Here is a 22,342-nt window from a genome sequence, read left to right as displayed (position 1 = left end):
TGTTTTGTTTGTTCTTGCTGTCTTTGGGAGAATGAGGGGGGGCACAGAAATGGTGGGACAAAGGGTGAACAAATGCAGCAGTGGTACTCACTAGACACTGTGTCGAAAATGAGCTATACAACTTGTGGATGGGGATGGGAGGGAAAAACTGGGAGAGAGCGAGGGGAGAGGTGACATTGTTCAGGAAGAAATGTACTCTTTATCTGACTGTATAATTATGTAACCCCTCTTACATCACCTTTACAAAAACAGTAAAAATACATTTGAAAAATAGTTTTATGGAGGAGTGTGACATGATAAATAGAATATCCCTTATAATAATCATTCTGGCTGCTATGTAGGGAAGAGGAAGGAAGCAGGAAATGGATTCCAGAAGTAATGGTGGTCTGCCTAACCACAGATGGAGAAAAGGATCCAGAGAGGAAAGTAACAGTGAAAACAGGGAAGCCTACATTGGCCCTAAGTCCTCTGGCACTGATTGTAGTGCCCTTGCCCTTTATATTAAAAGTTATACCATGGGATACCTCGAAGGATGAGCTTTTTGTAAAATAGGCTTCACTTTTCCATAATGGAGGGGGAAAAAGGCAAGCAAGCTTAGTGCTCTTGGGAACAGAGCTTTGGTATAATACTGTGGGATCACATTATGCCTCCTTGAACAGCTTGACGTAGTCACATTTGGTGTGTGAGGAACATTGTGTCAGACATCCCATGGAGAGTTTGGAGATTTTGTTCTGAAAGTATTTCCATCAGTCTCTCTTTGGGATCCCAGGTTCCCTGTGATTTCCTACGTAAAGGACAGCAGCAGGCAGGAATTTAAGCCAGTCTCTATGTCCTTGCAATTCAGACCTAAAAAATTAACTGCATGTATCCTAGCTGCTGAGGCCCATCTGCCCCAAATTTAAGGAGGTTGGAGTAAGCTGAAGTTGAGGTGATGAGCAGGCTTATATGCTAGGCAGCCTGTGTATCCGTTTCATATTTAACAGCCATCATGAAGGCTAATCAGCTGAAACTATTAAAAAATGATTTGGGTTTAAGCAGGGGACCTGTGGCTCATGCCTAAAATCCTAGCTGTTAAGAAAGATGAGAGCTGAAGATTGTGGTTTGAAGGCAATCCAGGTAGGAAAGCCCTGGAGAGTTTTATCTCCAATTCAGCACTCAAAAAACTGGAAGTAATCCTGGGAAGGTGGCTCAGTAGTAGAGTGCTTGCCTTGCATGCATCAGGCCCTGGGTTTAATTCCTCAGCACCACATAAGCAGAAAAAGCCAGAATTGGTGCTGTGGCTCAAGTGGTAGAGTGCTAGCCTTGAGCTGAAGAGCTGAGGGACAGCACCCAGGCCCAGAGTTTGGGCCCCACGACCAACCAAAAAAAACAAACAAACCCAAAAACTGGAAGTAGAGCTGTGATTCAAGTGATAGAGCACTAACCTTGAGCAAAAAAAGCTCAGGGACAGCATCTAGAGCCTGAGTTCAAGCCCCAGGACTGACACATGAGTACAAAAAATGATTGGGTTTAGATAAAGTAATTGACATAAAGAACTAAGATGAACTAGCTAGCTATTTTTTTTGGTCTCTCATGAGACTTGAAGGGGTCTAGATGCTATCCTTAAGCCTTTTTGCTCAAGGCTCACTCTACCACTTTGAGCCACACCTCCACCTCCAGTTATTAGGTGGTTAGTTGGTAATAAAAGTCTCACAAACTGTCCTACCCAAGCTGGCTTTGAACCGTGATCCTCAGATCTCAGCTTCCTGGAGTAGCTAGGGTTATAAGATGTGAGCCACTTATACTCAGCTCACTAGAGACTTTTCATAGACATCAGTATGAGACTGACACAGGAATAGCATAATGGTATCAAGGTGACAAATAGCAGAGGGCATTCAATCTAGGTTTGACTGTCATTTCCTCTCCTAAACACTGTAAATATGGCTGAATCACTTAGTGGAAAGACAAATAATATGCAGAAGTTTTTATATTTTATCAGGATAGAAGGAAAGGCATTGTATGAATTTTTGGCTCTGTTAGTACTATCATTTGATTGTGATATTCCTGATCTTATTAGCTCACTTCAGTTTTTCAGCCTTTACTCCAAAAGAGATGAGATAATGTACATACCTTTTCTACTATTTCACCTTTTTAAGATATTGAGCTATTTTTTGAAGCTTGCTGTAGGCAAACTGAATGACCCAAAGCTTTGTGTGGAACTCAGTAGACGTTCATATTCAACATATCACTTTTAACAAGAATCAGAAATGACCTTTGTGTCTTATTGTGTGTTTTTAAAATTTTTGTAACATGTATTTTCCGTGGGAAAAGTGTCTCATGGTGGCTTTCCCTCTGTTGATTATTTGTTCAGTGAAGTTCCTAGTGATCAGGATTTGCATAGAATAAAAACATCCAAGTGAATATTTAAGAATCTCTTCTCCTCTTTCTGTATCCAGTAACCATGGTAATAAGAATTCTTAGAGTTTTGGAAGCTATTTTAAAAAGCAGAATTATGGTTGAGTTGTTGATCAATATTGCAAATAAACTACAAATGACTGTCTGAATAACATGATCTTCAGTGTGCAAATGAATATGTCCTTTTATACAAAACCTATTATGTTTTGGTAGAGGAGAGGGTTGAAAGACACCAAATCAATGGTATGCCCTCTAGCAGAAGGACAAAGAACACAAAGTCTGAAGTCAGAGAAGGAATGGTGAATTTTAGGCAGAGTATAAATATTTGCTGATGTAGAAAACATTTATTAACAGACCTGTCATATAGAATCTCAGAGGCTTATGGAGGCGCATACCCAGTAGGTACTAAAATGAATATCATTACTTCAATGTAAGCTTTTCATAGTGCTCTCCTGAAATACCTGGGCTAGAAAAGGTCAGAGAGGTTACATCTTAGTAATAAACAGTAAGATGGCCTCTCTCTCCAGGGAAGTGAGGAGCAGAGATTTCTTATGATTCCTGGTGCTGCTTCTTTTAAACAGAAGAATGCTCCATTCAAGCCCTCACCTTCCCTGTGGCCTGAATAGAGCCATGAATATCATTATAGTTCATTGCTGTTTATCTTACACATAGGAAGAAAGTTATAAATAACCATCTTTTCCATATTTCTGACCATAATGCATGACTGGATTTTCAATGTCAAATGCATAGTTTATACCTTCTTACCTAGGGCCATAATATTTCTGTTATTCTACTCATAATTATTTTTGAATAAAATAAGACTTTAAAATCTCAACCTTTGTAGTTTAAAATGATTTCTGATTTTAATTGCTTACATTAAATATTTTAGAAACCTATGTATGGGAATGACCCTGTTGTGCATATACCTTAGGTATGCATTCTATCTATATAATATATGTGTATGTGTGTGTATCTGTACATTTATCTCTATCTACATCTAAATATACCCAATTAATGACCTCTGGGGTTTCTGTCTCACAGCTGTTATATTGATCATCATCCATCAGCCCCTCTCAATGTTTAAAAAAAAAACAAAAAACATGTTTCCAAGCAACAAGAATCAGGCTTGAAGCCTGCTGATGCAGGGTAACCTGAGCTATAGCACCAATCTGTGAAAATGTGGACTCCGCATATTTTAGCCTAGACTATGGTACCTTTATTTCTAGTCTCTGAGACTACAGAGATGAGGAATTTCTAGTCAGAAACCCTACTTTTGCCTTTTCTGAACAGGGACTAATAACCACTGAACAGTTTTGTAAATCCCAGTTACATATCAGGGACAATCTAAAATTTCACATTTCCCTGGAAGACTGCTCAGCCTGATTTGGCCTTTTTTTTAAAAATCTCTCCATCATCTCTGTGGGACATAGTAGATCCTTGGTCATGTGTTACATCATGGGGTGGCTTAACTCTTTACAGTGTTTCCTAGGTCCCTGGCATATGTTTATACCTTGGAGAGCAAAAATGCTGTCTTATACCTCCTATGTTTAGTTCTCTCACTCATTCACTTACTCATTTATCTACCTAATAAATTTTTTTTGAGCCTATCTCAAGTCAGTTCCTGATCAACTTGATTCCCTGCTAGGGAATACTTTGTTGTTATGAACATCAAACTGTTATCCTCCAATGGATATCTTCACAATGAAAACATAAATGTAAATTTATACCCCATGATAAATATGGTATAGAAAGGAATATGATATCCAAAGAGAAAGCAATCAAGCAGACTTTATTTATATTTGGAGTCAGAAAAGACCTCCAGGTGATGATGCTTAAATTGAAGCCCCAAAACATATGGTATTGTCTAAGTAATAGGGACGCAAATATTTCTTGCTTTCGAGAAGTGCTTAACCATCTCTAAGCTCGTGTGACATAAATCTCCTAACTGCAGAGAATTCCCTTGCCTATGTCTTCTAATGAAATTCCCTCCATTCCCCTTATTACCAACTTCCCATACACTTTTTTGGTGTGGTATCCCTGGTTCTGATAACCCATGAAACTTCTGCTATTTATCAGCTCAAATTACAGTGTGGACAATGCCCAAGGCAGTCTCCCCTGAGACCTGAAGATGATTGCACCTGTAAGACTGGCCTTAGGAACAGAGCATGGAAGACAGAGAAGCTCCCAACCGATAGGGTGTCTTGCTTATCTACCAATGGTATATGTATGCCATTAAGTGAAATCCCTCTTCTTCCCTTACAGGTGAGCACAGACACTTCCAGCCTGAGGAAGACAGAACTGAAAGGTCGGAGTGCACTGTTGGCTGACATCCAGCAAGGAACTCAGCTGCGAAAAGTCACACAGATCAATGACCGCAGTGCCCCTCAAATAGAGAGTGAGTCCTCAGCTTACCTAGACCTGTCAGGAACCCAGGGCAGCACAGGTGTGTAAGGCACAGCCAGACACACCCCCGGGCTGCATTTGTGACCAGGCTACCTCAAGTGGGTGAGAAAATCAGAGCTTTTCCAAAAGCAAAGATTTCTAAGTACAAACAAATACATAACAACTCTATAGTAGGATGTCTTTTTATTACCTTAAAATACATTAAACAAAGCTCGCTCTCTTTGCCATTTTAAAATGTCCCATTCAGGTGGCATCTAATAGTTTTGCACTGTTGTTACAGCCATCCCTCCTATCTGGTTCCAGAATATTTCCATTACCCCAAAAGGAAACCATATACACTCCTCCCAGTCCCGACCCCCGCAATCACCGACCGACTTTGGTTTCTATGGAGTTGCTATTTCTAGATCTTTCATGGGGATAGGATCATATCACACCTGGCCTTTTGTGACCAACTTCTCCCACTTGTTATGTTTTTAAGCTCCTTCTATGTTATAACATGTATGAGTACTCCAGTCCTTTTACATACAATTTCTTTATATGACTAAACCATATTGTGTGTCCCTGTGGGGTGACATTTCAAGGTCAGTTACCCTGTATCAACATAGTCTCAAACTCAGTAGTAGAAAATGAAGGTATCAGAGGCTAGGTATGGTGGTAATATCTATAATCTTAGCTATTTGAGAGGCAGAGTTGTGATTCAAGATCAGCCCAGGAAAAAGTTAGCAAAATGCTCTCAAAAACAAGCTGGAGCTGGATACCAATAGCTCATGTTTATAATCCTAGCTACTTAGGAGGTTGAGATCTGAAAATTCAAAGCCAGCCCAGGCAGGAAATTTCCTGAGACTCTTACCTCCAAATAACCACCAAAAAGCTAGAAGTGAAGCTGGTCTGAAGCAGTAGATCACTAGCCTTGAGCAAAAAAAGTTCAGGGACAGTACCCAGGCCCTGAGTTCAAGTCCCAGGACTACCATACACACATATGTATGCATGTGCACACACGTGCACGCGCGCACACACACACACACACACACACACACACACACACACACACACACACACACACACACACACACACATATACTGGGCTTGATGATTCATGCTTGTAATCCCAGCTACTTGGGAGGTAGAGGTAACAGGATAGATGCCTGTTGAGGCTGCCCTGAACAAAATCACAAGATCCTATATGAAAATCAAACTGAAGAAAAACGGGCTATGATGTGGCTTAAGTGTTAGAGCCACCTCCCTAGCAAGATTGAGCCACTGCGTTCAATTCCCAGTACCACCAAATTTTTAAAAAGTAAAGAAAGGAAAAAGGTTTTATTTCATTTTCACAAGGAAAAAAATGTGTTCAGAATTATATATTATGGAATCATCATGCCAGACTTCTGTCTTTCAGGGCATGATAGAAAAGAGAGAGGGAGAGAGAAAGAGAGAGAGGTGAAAGGAAGCAAAGAAAGGAAAAGAGTGAGGGAAGGAGAGAGGGAGGGATAGAGGGAGGGAGAGAGGAAGACACAAAGAATAGAAGGAGGGGAAAGAGAAAGAGAAGGAAAGGAAGGAAGGGAGGGAGGGAGGAAGACAAGGAAGGGAGGAGGGGGAAGGGGGGAGGAGAAGAAGGGAGGAAGGAAGAAAGAGCAGTGATTATATTTCTGCTACCAATCAAATTGAAGAATCTCTTCTCTTTCTTTTGTTCCTGGCACTAAAGGTTTTATACTACGCATATAGTCTACCACTGAAATGCACCCCTAGGGATCTTTTTTCAGGCTCAGTTTTCTCATCTGTCAAAAAAGGGGGATAATAAGTCCTGTTTTTTTTTAATTTGGTTACCATTATAGGTTTAAAAAATATATGTTGAACTGGTTAGTAATGTATCGTGTTGAAGTGTTTTTATATATTTAGCAATGTTGTACATGATGGTAAGTCTCAAAGTTCTAAAAACATAATTTTAAATAAGTTTTTTATTGTAAAAATACTGTACAGAGGGGTTACAATCACATGAGTAAGGTAATGAGTACATTTCTTATCAAGCATTGTTGTCTCCTCCCTTGTTTTTCCCCTACCATCCCTTACCTCCTATCTCTACAACTACAACCCCCCCCTCGCCTAAATTGTAAAGTTCATTTTTTGACATAGCATCTTGTACATCTCATTGTTGCAATGGGTCCACCTGTATCCCTGTATCCCTATTTAAACAATTTGCTTTTTTCCTTTCCGCTCCCCAAATTATACCAACATCAAATACAGTGAAAACAGGAGTTATATCATGGGGGAGGGACATACAAAGCAACAAAAAAAATCATGTGGTACCTTATAAATAGGTTAGAAACAATAGCAAGAAAGAAAAACCCACTTGTGTCCTTATCTTGTGGTTCATTTCGCTTAACATCATCTTATCTGACCTTTTCTGCTTGCCTCAGACATATACTAGTTATTGCAAATAAGGGAAACCATGGGACCTATGTTTCTTTGGGCCTGGCTTACTTCACTTAGTTTAATTTTTTCCATATCTTTCCATTTCCTAACAAATGGGGCAATGTCATTCTTTCTGATGGAGGCATAGAATTACATTGTGTATATATACCACATTTTCTTGATCCATTCATCTACTGAGAGACATCTGGATTGGTTTCATATCTTAGCTATGGTAAAATATGCTGCAATAAACATAGCTGTGCTGGTAGCTTTAGTGTGGTCTTGTTTGTGATCATTCGGGTAAATGCCCAAAAGTGGGATTGCTGGGTCATAGGGGAGCTCTATGTGGAGTCTTTTGAGGAACCTCCATACTACTTTCCAAGGTAGTTGAACAAGTTTACGCTCCCACCAACAATGCAGTAGGGTTCCCTTCTGTCCACATCCCCTCCAGCATCTGTTGTTATTAGAGTTCTTAATTATAGCCATTCTAACTGGGGTGAGGTGGAATCTCAATGTTGTTTTGATTTGCATTTCTTTTATGGCTAGAGAGGTTGAGCATTTCTTCATGTGTCTATTGGCCATTCTTATTTCCTCTTCAGAGAAGTTTCTCTTTAAGTCTTTAGCCCATTTATTTATTGGGCAGTTGTTTCTTTGAAGATTTGTTGTTGGGGGATTTAATTTTTTGAGTTCCAGGTATATTTTAGATATGAGACCCTTGTCTGTTGTATGGCTAGTGAAGATCTTCTCCCAATCCGTGGGCTTTCTATTGATTTTACTAGATATGTCCTTTGCCATGCAGAAGCTCTGCAATTTCATGCAATCCCATTTATCCAATCTTTCTTTGATTTGTTGTGTTTCTGGGTCTCTATTAAGAAAATTTCATCCTGTACCAAGGAGACCTAGGGTTTCTCCTTTTCCGTCCAGTAATGTTTTCAGGGTGTCTGCTTTGACTCCGAGGTCTTTGATCCATTTGGAGTTGATTCTGCAGGGTGATATATAAGGATCTTGCTTTAGTTTTCTACAAGTAGTTAACCAATTTTGCCAGCACCATTTACTGAAGAGGCTGTCTTTCTTCCATTCTATTTTTTTAGCTCCCTTATTGAAGATTAGGTGACTATAGGTCTGTAGGTTCATTTCTGGGTTTTCAATTCTATTCCATTGGTCCTGAGGTCTGTTTTTGTGCCAGTACCAAGCTTTTTTGATTGGCTTTGTAGTAGAGTTTGGATTTTGGTATTGATATTCCTCCAGCACTGTTCTTTCTGGTAAGGATCTAAAAACATAATTTTATTTCATATCTGTAATTATATATGTTGACACCCAAAGATAGACACAGTTTTTAAAGAAATACTTTCAACATAGATTATAATAAAAGTTCCTGGTTAGATTAACGGTCTAATTGTTTTATCTCAGCTAACAGATGAATATATTTTATTGGAATATCCAGTGCTTAATCACTCCAATGAGTAAATAATAGATGTCCATATTAAGACTAAGCTGAGCATGGTTGTACACATCTGAAAGTCTCAGCACTTGGGAGGCTGAAATAGTAGGATTATAAGTAGTAGGATTATAAGGATGTCAAGGTGACATCCTACCTCAAAACAATAAAATTTAATTTAAAAAAAAAAAGAGGTAAGCAAAATGCTCAGAATAAGCTGATCACTTTCTTCCACCAGTGGGCACTGTTTCCTAATTTCTTGCTGAGTATTAGCTCAGATTGTAAAGGTTTGCCTAGAATACTGTTTATTTTTTTTGTCTTGTTTTGTTATGGTTTGCTTTTGTTTTGTTTTGTTTTTACCTGTACTGGGGTATGAACTCAGGGCCTGGGTACTGCCCTCAGCTTTTTTGCTCAAGGCTGGTGCTCTACCACTTGAACTGCATCTCTACATTTGACATTTTGCAGGTTAATTGATTATAAGAATCTCTTGAATTTGTCTGCCTTGGCTGCCTTTGAACCATGATCCTCACATATTAGCGCCTGAGTATTACAAATGAGAGCCACTAGCGCCCTGCTTGCCTGGAATTCTTATTCATGCTGCATATCTTCTCATTTTTTTTAGTTAGTAACCACATCTATCCAGAAGGGTTAAGTTAGTTACTTCCAGGCTCTTGGACATTCTGTTCCACCAAGAAAAAGGTCAGAGAGCCAGGCGCTGGTGGCTCACACCTGTAATACTAGCTACTCTGAAGGCTGAGATCTAGGGATCACGGTACAACGACAGCCCAGGCAGGAAAAGTTCATGAGACTCTTATCTCCAATAAACCACTCAGAAAACCAGAAGTGGTGCTGTGGCTCAAGTGGTAGAGCACTAGCCCTGAGCTGAAGAGCTGAGGGACAGTGCCCAGGCCCAGAGTTCAAGCCCCACGACCGACAAAAAAAAAAGTCAGGGAAGCAAGAAGCGCTCAGGGCCTGACCGCTGGAATACAAGAAGGAAAATTCTGAAGCAGAAGTCAGTGTAGGCATTACTCCCTGTTTGTGATTTTTATTAATGCTCTGTGGATAAGAACTGGATGATTGACTGAAATCTTTATCTAGTCTTCCCAATGTCAAGTGGATAAGACTAACTATACATCTACCATGTTTGGGCTTTCTAATTTACAAACAGCTGCCAATTCCCCTAATGGCACTCACCCAATGACAGTTAGTCAGGTCCCTTTGGTCACGTTTCAGGTTGGTTGGCCACACATGGCCAGCCGTTCAGTAGGAAGGGAGAAGGCAGCAGGAAGACTTAGGCAGAGTGCCATGGCAGAGTTTGCATGAGGAAGATACAGAGTGGAACAGTGACATTGGACGGGGATAATGGGAGGCTGCCAAGGGTAATGTTACACGTGGTCTGGAGGGAGTATGGCTCATACAGCTCTGCATGGGCATCTCATCTATTTGCTTCTCCACTCTGAAGGCTCTAAAGGAACCAATAAAGAAGGAGGAGGCTCTACAAATCCTACAAATGCCCGGGGAGGAAGCACCCCTCCAGCCCTGGGAGATCTCTTCGCTGGAGGCTTTCCTGTGTTAAGACCAACAGGTCAGAGGGATGCAGCAGGTGAGGAAAAAGTCAAAAACATCTACCTTGTAGTCTTTTTTTTTTAATCCTCACAAGTGTAGAAGCAACTGTGTAGCCACGGACACAGTGAGAGACTCGTACTTCATCCACAGTCACAGCAGCACAACACTAAAGTAGAACCTTCCCCAACGCATAGCATTGTTCTTGAGGAATCTTCCTTCTGGGGGAGAAGGGAGGCAGAACCGACATTTGAACTCTGAACCTCATGCTTGCTAGGCAGACATTCTACCACTCGAGCCACATTTTCAGCCCTTTTGATTTCAGTTATTTTTCAACTAGGATCTCAAGTTATTCTCTGGGCACCAGACTCAGACTGTAATCCTCTGTGAATACCTCCCACATAGCTGGGATTATAGGTGAGAACCATCAAACCCACCTTCTTTTGTTGAGATGAAGGTCTCATTAACTTTTTGTCTGGACTGTCTACTGGGTAGCGAGGGTTACAGGGATGTAGCACCACAGGTAACTACTCTTGAGAACCTTTTAAGTGATCATTCTGTTCAAAGTTTACCCATTAAAGAGTTACTTGTCAGCCAGGTGCCCGTGGCTCACGCCTGTAATGCTGGCTACTTAGGAGACTGAGATATGAGGATCGCTGTTCAAAGCCTGCCTGGGCAGGAAAGTCCATGAGACTCTTATCTCCTATTAAACACCAGAAAACAGGAAGTGGCGCTGTGGCTCCTGTGGTAGAGTGCATGCCTTGAGCTGAAGAGCTGAGGAACAGCACCCAAGCCCAGATTTCAAGCCCAACGACCAACAACAACAACAAAGAGTAACTTGTCATTCTGTGTGTTACTTAGCAATGATGTGATAGTGTACAGGCAGAGGTACAAATGCAATAGAAGTTTATGATGGTATTACTGTGGAGTCCCTGGCAATGTACCAGTCATAAAGGCTCTCCATCATTGTATCAGCTAGGCATTGCTGTGTAACAAAACACTAACTATTGGGAGCTTTAAACATGTAGCCTATAATTCTGTCCACTGGTAATCTAGGGTGATTCTCAACTAAGCTCCCTCTAGCATCTGCAGACAGTTGCAGGTTGGGCTTGTCTAGTCTTAGATTTCTCCAAACTCTGGTGTCTCAGCTGGAACAATTGCCCTGAGTCACCCTAACATTCCACGCTCTCCCAATCTCCAGAGGCATGGTTCCAGGAGAGAAGGAAGACACACACCAAGACTTAGGCTTCGTACTGGAAGTTGCACTAGGAACAGGAGTCTAGTAGTGTTCATTCCTATGACATCCTCTTGGCCAAAGCAAATGACACGAGACTAGCTCAATATTCAAGATGGAGAAACGGATTACTAAGGAGAGAACCTACCCAATCTCCTTTTCTGTGTGTACTGCAGCCATTTGTGCTTTGATGAGTATTCAGTGCTTTTAGTGTATTGCATTTAAAAATGGAGTGTTTGGAAGAGCTCTTTGGATGGGAGGGTCCTGGGAGGAGGGGCAGCTGGCCCTGCTGTGTAAGGAGGACCGGCCTGAGGCCTCTCAGGACCGTGCAGAAAAAGCCATCTACCATGCAACTGGCTGGCTTCAGGCCTGAGTGTCACGAGTGCCACCTTCACACCAAGGCGTCTCCTTGCATTATTGCTGAACTAAGCCAGAATGTGTTTCACTTCCAGGTGGCAAGACCGGGCCAGCCCCTGGCTCCCGTGCGCCTTCTCCCAGGCTTCCCATCAAGGCCATCGGCGGCCCCCCTAACCCCCCTGCCTCTCCCAGGCTAGGCAATGCCTCAGAGGTGCAGGGCACTACCAGGATGGGCCCTCCTCGTCCCAGCGTGCCTGCCCCACCACCTCCCACCCCGCCCCCACCTCCCCCGCCCCCACCTCCACCTTTACCTCCTTCGCCCCCCGTCAAAGCCTCCCTCATCTCTCCACCTGTCCCACTAATCAAAGGCAATCCCCCAGTAGCTGCACCCCCTCTTGCCTGTGCCCCGCCACCCCCTCCCCCTCCTCCCCCTCCTCCTCCTCCTCCTCTTCCTCCAACCCCACCTCAGCTGCCCCCTGCCTCAGTGCTGGGCGACAAAGCTTCCAAGCCCCAGCTAGCCCCCTTGCCCCTCCCACCCATCCCTCCCCCTCTCCCTCTTCTCCCACCTTGTGGATATCCTGGGCTCAATTCAGAACCTGCCAGCCCAGCTCAAGAGGTGCAGGAGCCTCCTGCCCCACCGCCCCCACCACCCCCGCCACCACTGCCACCCACACTCCCCTTGTATGCTTCCTGTTCCCCCAGGGCACCTATGCCCACACCCCCTTTGCCAGGTTCTAATAACAGCTGTGAAACCCCTCCTCCCCTGCCCCCCAAATCTCCCAGTTTCCAGGCCCAGCCTCAGAAGGCTGGTGTGCAGGGCCTGTCTGCTCCTCCGGTTCCTCCAGGGTCTCAGCTGCTCCTGCAGAAGAAGAGGCTTGGCCGAGGCCCGGGTAAGGCAGCTGGTGGGGCCTGCTGCATTGTGCAGGACCTTGGGATGCATCAGGCCTTAGGATTTTGTTTGAGACCAGAGCTATTCAGTGCCTTAGTGGAACACAGGAAATTTGTTTCTTCAATGGAACTTTATTGTTGGAGCTCTTTAGAGATGGAAAACAAGGGTGAAGAGGGCTGGGAGACTTGTACAAGATCATGCAGAAAGCCATGGGCTGGCCGGTATTAGCTGCATGAACCTGGGCAGACATTTAGCCACTCTGGGCTTCTCATCTGTAAAATGGGGACAGCAATAGCCACCCTCCCCCCCAACACCCGCAGAATTGTTGTAATATTGTGTTCTTGCCTGTGTTTTTGAGAAACAGAAACACCACCATTCATTCACATAGGATTGGGGAGACTATTAAATAAGGGCCTGAATGTAGCCAGGGCCACAATGTATTTTCTTTCCTCTCCTTCCCATGTAGCCCAGCTGCTCATCCAAAGGAAAGGTGCCATCCATTTAGACCTTGGCTCCTTCAGCCTGCTCACAGGGGCGAGCAGAGCCTTAATGGATTCTGGCACCTAGGAAAGGAAAACTGGAAAGGGGAAGGGGGAAGCTCAGCAGGAGAGAGGGAATGGATGGATGCTGGGGAGAGAGTTGCTCTAGCAGCACAGGCCGTGGGACCCAGCCCTGCAGCTGGAGGTATACCTGCTCCTGACACAGAATGCTAGGCCAGAAGAGTGCTCATCTGTTTTCTTTGTGCCCTTGAATATGAGACTTGGCTCATGACAAAATAAAGGTAGCTCTGCTTCACCCCAGGTTTGGAGAAGAGGATGAGGTTATGACTGTGAGCATCAGGCCCAGTTAACAGTAGCGGGGGTTCCGTCATAGCAAGTGGCAGAGAATGTTGGCACAGTCACTGAGGAAGTAGCAGTAGAGTAGCTGTACTGTGTCATGACAGTGGGTTATGGATTACAAAAGAAGTCTGACAGAAAACAAACAAAACAAAAACGTGGACAGAGGAGAGAAGCATCTTTCCCAAGAAACCTGGGAAGTGTGGAGGAAGGAGATTTGAGTTGGACCTTGGCAGATGAAAAAGGTTTACACTGACTGGCAGGGAAAAATGGGTTTGCAATAAAGAGCCAATGGGAATCAAACCCAGCATCAAAACATGTCCTTGTTGCTTCTTTTTCTGGCCTCCCTCTAGGCCCTAACCTACATATGGCCCTTCCCATTCCTATGGCTCTTCAGTGTGTCCCCTTTTTAGGATTGTACCATCTGATTATGAGAGTTATCCGTGTCACTGGTATCCATCATGATAGCTAAGGTTTACTACATCTCAACAACCCTAGTTAGGTGTACTAGTAATATCCCCATTCTACCGATGAGGAAGCAATCCCAAACAAATTACATCCATCAGGGGCTCTTTTGCTCACTGATATATATTACATCCTAAAGTCTAAACAAATTAACAATCCATAAAGTTATAGCATCCACCATCCTGTTTCTGAATGTCCCATCATCTTGTCTGGAAGGGGCCAGTGGAGGGAAGCTAAACCCACCACCAGCACCCCCTGCAAGATCGCCCACCACAGAGCTTTCAAGCAAGAGCCAGCAGGCCCCAGCCTGGACTGCAAGCCAGCAACCTGGAGGTCAGCTGCGGAATGGAAGTCTGCACATCATGGGTAAGTGGGGTGCACAGTTTCGATGGGACTGTCTGCCAGTGAGCTAAGTGAGCTCTCCTGGCCTCTAGGGAGTTGGCCAGCACACCACACCATCATGTCAGGGTGTGTAATTTTCAGTATACTCAACTGCAGAACCGCCTGCAGGTCTATGAAATAGCATTTCTCTCAATACCTCCGAGGTAGTTCTGGGATTCAACCTTTAGCCTTTTGATTCAGATTAGAGGAAGGAAACACAAAGGGACCTGACCAGTGTGGAAACTGTATGTGTCTGTATGTGTGTCCATGTGTCATGTGTGTATGTGTTTGCATATGTGTCTCCATGGAGAGATTAGTCCATGAGCCTAAAAGAAAAGAGTAAATTGGGTAAGAAAGAATGAGTGGGAGGCTCCACAAATGGCTACAGTCAGAACGCAAATGGGGAAATGGGACAGAGAGCCATGTAGGGTCAGATAGGACCATAAAACCTCTTCATCCAGTTGAGCACTGGTGAGACACCAGTAGTCCTCGCTACTGGGGAGGCTGAGATCTGAGGATCATGGTTCAAAGCCAGCCTGGGCAGGAACGATTGTGAGACTCATCTCTAACCAACCACCAAAAAGCTAGAAATGGAGCTGTGGCTCAAGTGATAGAGCACTGTTCTATATCCTTGAGAAAAAACAAAGCTAAGGGATAGCACCTAGGCCTTAGTTCAACTCAGTAACAGCATCACACACACACACACACACAAAGAAAAAGAACATCTACATCCTTCTGTGTGCTGAGCTGTTGAGCTGCTGTGAGACACAAGGCCTAAAGGACAAAGCAGGAAGTTATCCCAGGAAATGGCCACGTGGCTTCTCCCCTCCTCCACCAGGAGCTCATGGCAGAACCCCTTCACTTTGGGGAGTCCAAGTCCCACATTGGACACAGGCTGTGTTCCCCCCCACCAGCCAAGGTGAGAACTCCTTTTTGCCACCTCTCACTCCCCACAAGGCCCTCCTACCTGAGGGAGCTCAGCAGGCATCTGAGGCTGCTGGCTCCCTCCCCCTGACTCTGAACCTTTGCCTGACTAGCACTGTACCACTTCTGTCCCTAAAAGGACAGCAGCCTCCTGAAGATGGTGGTTGGTGTGAGTTCAAGTGGCTCTAGGGAATGACGATACATTCTGAGAAAACTGGAAGGGTGAATGGATGTATTAGGGGAAATAGTCCTGCCATTAAAACCTTTACACAGAGCACGCAAACAGAAAACGATGTCTTCAGTCAGCATAACCTGCGTGCTCCTGAAATTGATCACACTTGGGTAGCAACAGTAACCTGAGTACACTTTGCCATTTCCCACATGTACAGATGACTTCGAGTCTAAGTTCACGTTCCATTCTGTGGAAGACTTTCCCCCTCCAGATGAGTACAAACCATGCCAGAAGATTTACCCCAGCAAGCTCACTAGAAGTAAGTACCACCTCGACAAGGCTCCTGGCTTTTCCTGACTCTTCAGACATACAGACTGAATAGCAGGGGTGGAAAATCTTTTTCCTCCCTAGGGCCCTTTGGACATTTATAACATTATTCCTGGGCCATTCAAGATTATCAGTACAGGTAGAGGACTGAGGGCATCAGACAAGAAGCAGATGACTGTCCCCTCATTTACTAAATGATTTCTTGGGCCTCATAAGGCCAGAGGGCTGGATGTCCCCCACTCCAGCGTAAAGGGTAATATGATTGTTCTGTCCTACTGTGAGGATGCAGTACTGTGCATACCACTAGAAATCCCAGATCATTTATTTATCTTGATAACTAAGAATTTATTTGGAGAGTTGTTTTTTGTTTTATTTTGGTAGAACTCCAAGGCTATTTGATATCAGATTTGGATGACTAAATGTGCCACGCATTCTTCCTTTTTACTGGGGCTTTTTACTGAGGGACTAAATACACCCCAAAACAGGGAAATCAGATATAGGCACTTTGAATGAATAATCAGAAAAAAAAAACCTGGATCCTGCTTTCCCACACACAGAATTCCCCAGCCCTCCCACCTGTACCAGGAAACTTCCTCAATTCTGGTAACTCATAAAATTGAAAAATGCCCTTAGGCCAATGGTTCTCAACTTTGACTCCACTTTAGAATGACCTAAAACGTGTCCTGAAGGCCAGGCTGCATCTAATCAGAATATCCAGGGTGGGACCCAGATGTCAGAATTTCTGAAAGCTGCCAAGTAATTCCAGTGAACAGCCATGACTGAGACTCACAGCCCAGAGAGAGCCTCCTCCTGATTTTAATTGAGTGTCCATGCTCCAAGACAGGCCTTAACTTGACTTACCTATCTAGCCTGCAGAAAAAAAGGAGGAGTCTGGCCAATCTTCCTCTGGAGGCAAAAACAGAAAGAAGGCCAAAGGTACATGAAGATTTGGGTGCTTACCACACAGTGATGCTGCCCAGTACTTGCTATGAGCCACTTGTACAGTGCTGGGCTGATCTGGTAGGGCAGAAGAGGCAGAACCAGCAACATGGGGTGAGCTTTGGATGTGTTCCCTCTGCATCACCAAAGTGGGGCTCCCAGTCCCACCCACTGTGCACACAAATGGAAAATGATGTGTCTAGTGCTGGCCCCAGACTAGGAATCAATAGGCCTGTCCTTCCAAACGGACCTGGTAAAGTACTTTCTGCAGGACTCAGCTTCCAAGGAATCTGGTAGCTGTTGCCTGCTCTGCTCAAGGCGAAAGTGCATCAGCCTGACACTAGGACCATGTGTAAATGTCACTGTTCTGGAATAAGACAAATGGAAAGGAAGAGGATCCTGGAAATCCTGTACACTTTACTATTCCAATAGACCACGAAATCCAATCATGGGAAGGGACAGATACTGTGTATGCCTAGCATTGCATTCCTGCTCAGGCCAGCAAATGCATAGTAATTTCCTATAGGGTACCTCAGGTACACCAGAGGCTGCAGTATGTGAGAAATATCGTCCCTCACCAAGCCCCCATCACGTGCCTCCTTGTAGACTTGTGAGAAATCAGCTGTTGTGATATGTGATTATCGATGTAGAAGCAGCAGTTGGGATCCCAAAGGCTTCGAGACATCACACTCCCACATGGCTTGGAAGGCATCCAGGCCGAGGACAGCTCAGACCTATGATAGTTCAAGTTTCCTATGGTGCCTCAGGGGTATAGAGTACTGACTGGGCTGAGGCTATTTAGACTTTAGGTGTTAGGTTGGTAGGTGTCAATAAATGACACCCTTGTGAAATATGCATGTGTATCAGAGGGATGCTTAGGTGATCATGGTTTTTCTGGATGACAGAGCTTAGGTGTCAGCCCAAATGGACTTCCTCAATCCGTCCACAGTGACTGAGAATAAAAGAAAAGCTCTACCTCACAGCCTCACACAGCCAAATGAATGCTCAAGTTAATCGACTTAAGAGAAGTGGCTCAAGTAGAAAGGCCACCAAAAACAGATAGAGAGGAAGGGAAGTTTGCTGCTTCAAGAATTGTGTCTCCTCCTCTTCCTTCTCTTCCTCCTTTTCCTTTTCCTCTGCCCCAAAACTTCCTTCAGAATCACTTCCCTATCAACTTAAATCTTTGAATCATCTTAAGAGGTAATCAACTCATTTTGGTTCACACTTTGGTGGTTTCAGTCCATGCTTTATTGGTCCCACTGCTTTGGGCCTAAGAAGATGCAATAGAGCGTGGAAGTGAGTGCACAGTAGAGCAAAGCCTCTTCTCTCATACCAGCTGAAGCCAAAGGGAGAAGGGAATAGATGAGTCTCCCCATCTCCTTTGAGATCATATCCAATGACCCAAAGTCTCCCCCAAGGGTTTCATCTCTTAAAGGTTCTACCTCCAATTATCACCATAGGCTGGAGACCAATCCTTCAATACGTGGGCGTTGGGGTGAAATTGCAGATCAAAACTACTGTTTGATCCATCAGATATAGAGCCAAGAAAGGAACTTTAAATGACTATTCAGATATTCATTGCAGTAAAATTCACAACAGCCATTGGATGGAAACAACGGATAAATGGATTTTTTAAAATGTGTTATGAAGCCAGGGGCTGGTGGCTCACATCCATAATTCTAGCTACTTAGGAGGCTGAGATCCGAAGATCATTATTTGAAGCCAGTACAGACAGTAAAGTCTACGAGACTTTGATGTCCAATTAATCAGAAAATGCAGAAGTGGCTTTTTGAAGTGTAGCTCAAGTGGTAGAGCACCAGCCTTAAATAAAAAAGCTAAAGGATAGCACAGGGCCTAAATTCAAGCCCCAGTACTGGCACCATACAGTTAGATGTGGCTCAATAATATACAAGGACATATTGTGTGATTTCATTTATATAAAACAGATGAGTCTTCTACAGGAACAGGGTTTAGTGATTGCCGTGGAAAATAGGGAGTAACTGCTAAGGGGGATAGAGTTTTATTTTAAGGTGATGAAGATGTTTTGAACTTAGATAGTAGTGATGGTGATACACTGTGAATGTGGTAAATGTCACTAGTGCTCAGTTTTATGTTGTGTGTGTTTACCACAATAAAAAAAAAAGTGACAAGGAGCCGCATGGAAGGAAATCTTTGGGGAGAAATGCATAGGTCCCAAGTATTTTTGAACATGACAATAGAAAGAGTGAAACCATCATGATATCAAACACTTGCCCCCATGGAGAGATTGAAATTTGTGAGTACCGCACATGGCCTTGAGTTTCATATTATAGTGAGAGATGGAAAGAGAGACAGACACCTAACCATGTCATTATAACAATCTACATTCCCAGCCAGGCCATCTTCATCATAGTCAAAGGAAAAAGTAGCTCCTGTCAATTATGGCTATTTTTCCATGGCTACTTTTTCTAAAAAAAAAAAAAAAAAAAACAACTTAATTTATCATTATTTTTATTGTACAATGCCATGAAGTACAGTTGCATTGCTGTCTAGACAAACTCTAGAATGCTTGTGATTTTGTAAAACTTAAATGATATAACTATTAAATAATAACATCATGTTTTTCTCTCCCCTATTTCTTGGCAACCATGGTTCTTACTGTTTTTGTATTCCTTTATACTGGTACTGGTGTTTGAACGCAAAGCTTTGGATTTGCTAGACAGACATTTACCACTTGAGCCACGCCTACAGTCCTTTTTTGCTCTGATTATTTTTTAAATAGAGTCTTGCTTTATATCCACGCTGGCTTGTTTGTGCTTTCTGCAGTAGCTAGGATGACAGTCACACACCAGCATTTATCCATTGAGACACAGTCTCAAAAACATTTTGTGGGGCTGGGAAGGTGGCTCAGTGGTAGAGAGCTTGCCTTGCATGCCTGAGGCCCTGGGTTCGATTCCTCAGCACCACATTTTAAAAAAAGCCGGAAGTGGCGCTGTGGTTCAAGGGGTAGAGCGCTAGCCTTGAGCTGAAGAGCTGAGGGACAGCGCCCAGGCCCAGAGGGCAGGCCCCACAACTAGACCAAAAAAAAAAAAAATTTGTCTGCTAGCCTCAAACTGAAATTCTCCTGATTAGCTTACTGACTAGCTAGGATTACAGATGTGAGCCACCAAGACCAACAGCATTCTATTTACAGTCTCTATGATTCTGAATACTCTACTTCTTATACTATTTTCTTTTTGTTGCTGGATTGTTTCATTTAGCATAATATCCTCAAGATTTATGCATGTCATAGCTAATGTCAGAATTTCTTCCCTTTTTGAGCCAGGCACAGATGGCTCATGGCTGTAATCTTAGAGAGCTAGGAAGTGAAGATCTATGGATCTCAGTTCAAAGCCAGCCCAGGCAGAAAAACGCATGAGACACTTATTGCCAATTAACCAGTGAAAAGCTACAAGTGGATGTGTGGCTCAAGTGGTAGAGTGACAGCCTTGAAAGAAAAAGGCAAGCAAGAGCAAAAGGTCCTGAGTTCAAGTCCCAGCAAACCCTCCCCCCACACACACATACCTTTCCTTTTTGAGCTGAGTAAGATTCATTGTATGTATCTCATTCATTTATCCATTCATCTGTTTCTGGACATCTGAGTTGCTACTACATTTTAGCAATTTAGAAAAATGCTGTTATGAACATGAGGGCACAGACCCTGCTTGTAATTCTTTTGGATACATCGATACAGATATAGACAGTCATGTGGTAATTCTATTTTTGATTTTTAATTCTATTTTTAACTGTTTGAGGAACCACAATATTGTTTTAGATAGTAATTCTAATATTTTACACAAAGGTTCCAATTTCCCCATGCCAAATCAATACTTGCTATTTTGTTTTTTGAAACTTAATTTAATTTAATAGTAGCCATCTATCTAATGAGTGTGAAGTGGTATGCCATCATTTGAATCTCTTTTCATTTAAAGTAGAACAATCCATCCTTATTTCCATGAACAGTGGAACTTCTCCACCGGACACTGCAGTAATTAATGACATAGAGTGTCATGTCATAAAAACAATTTAATGAAGAGAGAAGAGGTGGGCAGATACCATCATGCTACTCCATGTACATATGTGAAAATGGAATTCGGTAACTTGAGAGGATGAGTGGATTGGGAGAGAATAGTGGGAGAGGTGACACTAATGTATGCAATGCATTGTATACATTAACTGGCATGCTTCACTGAAACCCCTTTGGCAACTATTTAAATATAAATAAATATAATTTTTAAAGCATTAGATGTCTTGAGAGTGCAAAACACATAGAAAGAAAGCATATTGCCAGTGGGAGAGTATTTGTTCCTGCTTCGGTGTTGGGCAGTGGGTAGGACTCTGCTCCAAGTTTTTCTTGGCTACTCTGGATTTGATACTATTGACCACATTTCTTTCTAAACTGTCTTGCAGCATCCCACTGCTTCAGATCGATGGAAAAAGTAAATGTTCTGGAGAAATTAACCCTGGACTTTTAGTTGTCTTGATCCTAGGGCAGGAAAATGGAGATTAGGGAGAAGGACTACAGAGAAGCAGTATTCTGGATATTTGCTTTCATCTTCTTTATTCTTTGAATTCTTAACTGTCAGAATATACTCACATGTAACTTGTGCAACACAGAAGCACAAATGTATCTTAGAGAGAAGATTGGATCCCTGATGGGAGGAAGTCCAGTCATGTCAACAAAGACGAATCTTTTGTTTTACTCATGGTGGGTGACCATCAGATGCATGGGACCAGAGTCAGGGATGTGTCAGTCAGCTCTAATGTGCATTCATGCCTAATACTGTGTTCTCATAGTAGATTGGATGTGACTCTTCTGTGTCTATTGCCTGTGACATACAAATCCAGTAGAAATGCATGGTCTAGGGCCAGAAGCCCGAAGGTGACTGTCAGGTTGATGTGCTCACATTGTTGGGTTCTTTTGCTGATGTTTCTGGGCAGAGTGGTGCACACAGCAGGCTTCCGAGCCAATAGATGTTGAGATTGTGTTTTGTTTCTCTCAGGCCGCACACCTGGTCCCTGGCTCCAGGCTGAGGCAGCTGGGCAGAGCCCTGATGACATCAAAGGCAGAAATTCTCAGGTAACATGTCTCTCAAGTCTCTGAACATAAAGCTGGGAGTTCTCCACAGGAAGCAAAGGAACATGTAGAGCTTTGTACTTAACAGCTTAACATTTCTCCTTCGCTTCCATTTGGTGTACCTGCATCTCAAGCCAAAATGAAGCACCTACAGTTTCAAAATCCATAGCAGAAGGAGTGTTTCCCTGGAATTATCACCACATACAGAACCTTTTAAACTTATTCTGTCTTAATCATCCATATCATCCGGGGCCTTCTCTGATTATGATGGTCAGAGCAACCTGAGAGAAATTCCTGTGACATTCAAGTGACCTAATTCAGTATCCTCTCATGTGGTTTCTTTTTGCACCCTTCTTGCTCTTTCCTCCATCAATACTATAAGTAATTTTGGCCAGATTTAATCACAGTTCGAATCCTGTGGTGCCTATAGGAAATTGGCAAAAGTGCTCGTGGGATGAGTCTGAAGAAATGTCCTTGCACCTGGGACAACAAATATGTTTCCTAAACTGGGCAGAA

The 22,342-nt window shown here is 43.2% G+C and overlaps 1 protein-coding gene across 3 annotated transcripts in view; it reads left to right on the top strand.

Annotated features, from left to right (window-relative positions):
* Wipf3 (WAS/WASL interacting protein family member 3) overlaps positions 1-22,342 on the top strand; it is an 81,256-nt gene that overhangs the window by 52,729 nt on the left and 6,185 nt on the right. The window contains exons 3-8 of one of the 3 annotated variants that reach the window (XM_069996021.1): positions 4,657-4,789; positions 10,107-10,247; positions 11,894-12,688; positions 14,205-14,354; positions 15,683-15,784; positions 21,753-21,829. In XM_069996021.1, coding sequence (XP_069852122.1) covers positions 4,657-4,789; positions 10,107-10,247; positions 11,894-12,688; positions 14,205-14,354; positions 15,683-15,784; positions 21,753-21,829 — 1,398 coding nt within the window. Of the gene's footprint in view, positions 1-4,656; positions 4,790-10,106; positions 10,248-11,893; positions 12,689-14,204; positions 14,355-15,682; positions 15,785-21,752; positions 21,854-22,342 lie in introns of those variants that run through there. The other 2 variants (XM_069996022.1, XM_069996023.1) reach the window with 2 other exon arrangements.

This window comes from Dipodomys merriami, unplaced genomic scaffold (genome assembly GCF_024711535.1).
Source record: "Dipodomys merriami isolate MVZ:Mamm:240054 unplaced genomic scaffold, mDipMer1.0.p SCAF_5, whole genome shotgun sequence".
Lineage (NCBI taxonomy): Eukaryota > Metazoa > Chordata > Mammalia > Rodentia > Heteromyidae > Dipodomys > Dipodomys merriami.
This window is presented reverse-complemented; position numbering and strand designations above follow the sequence as displayed.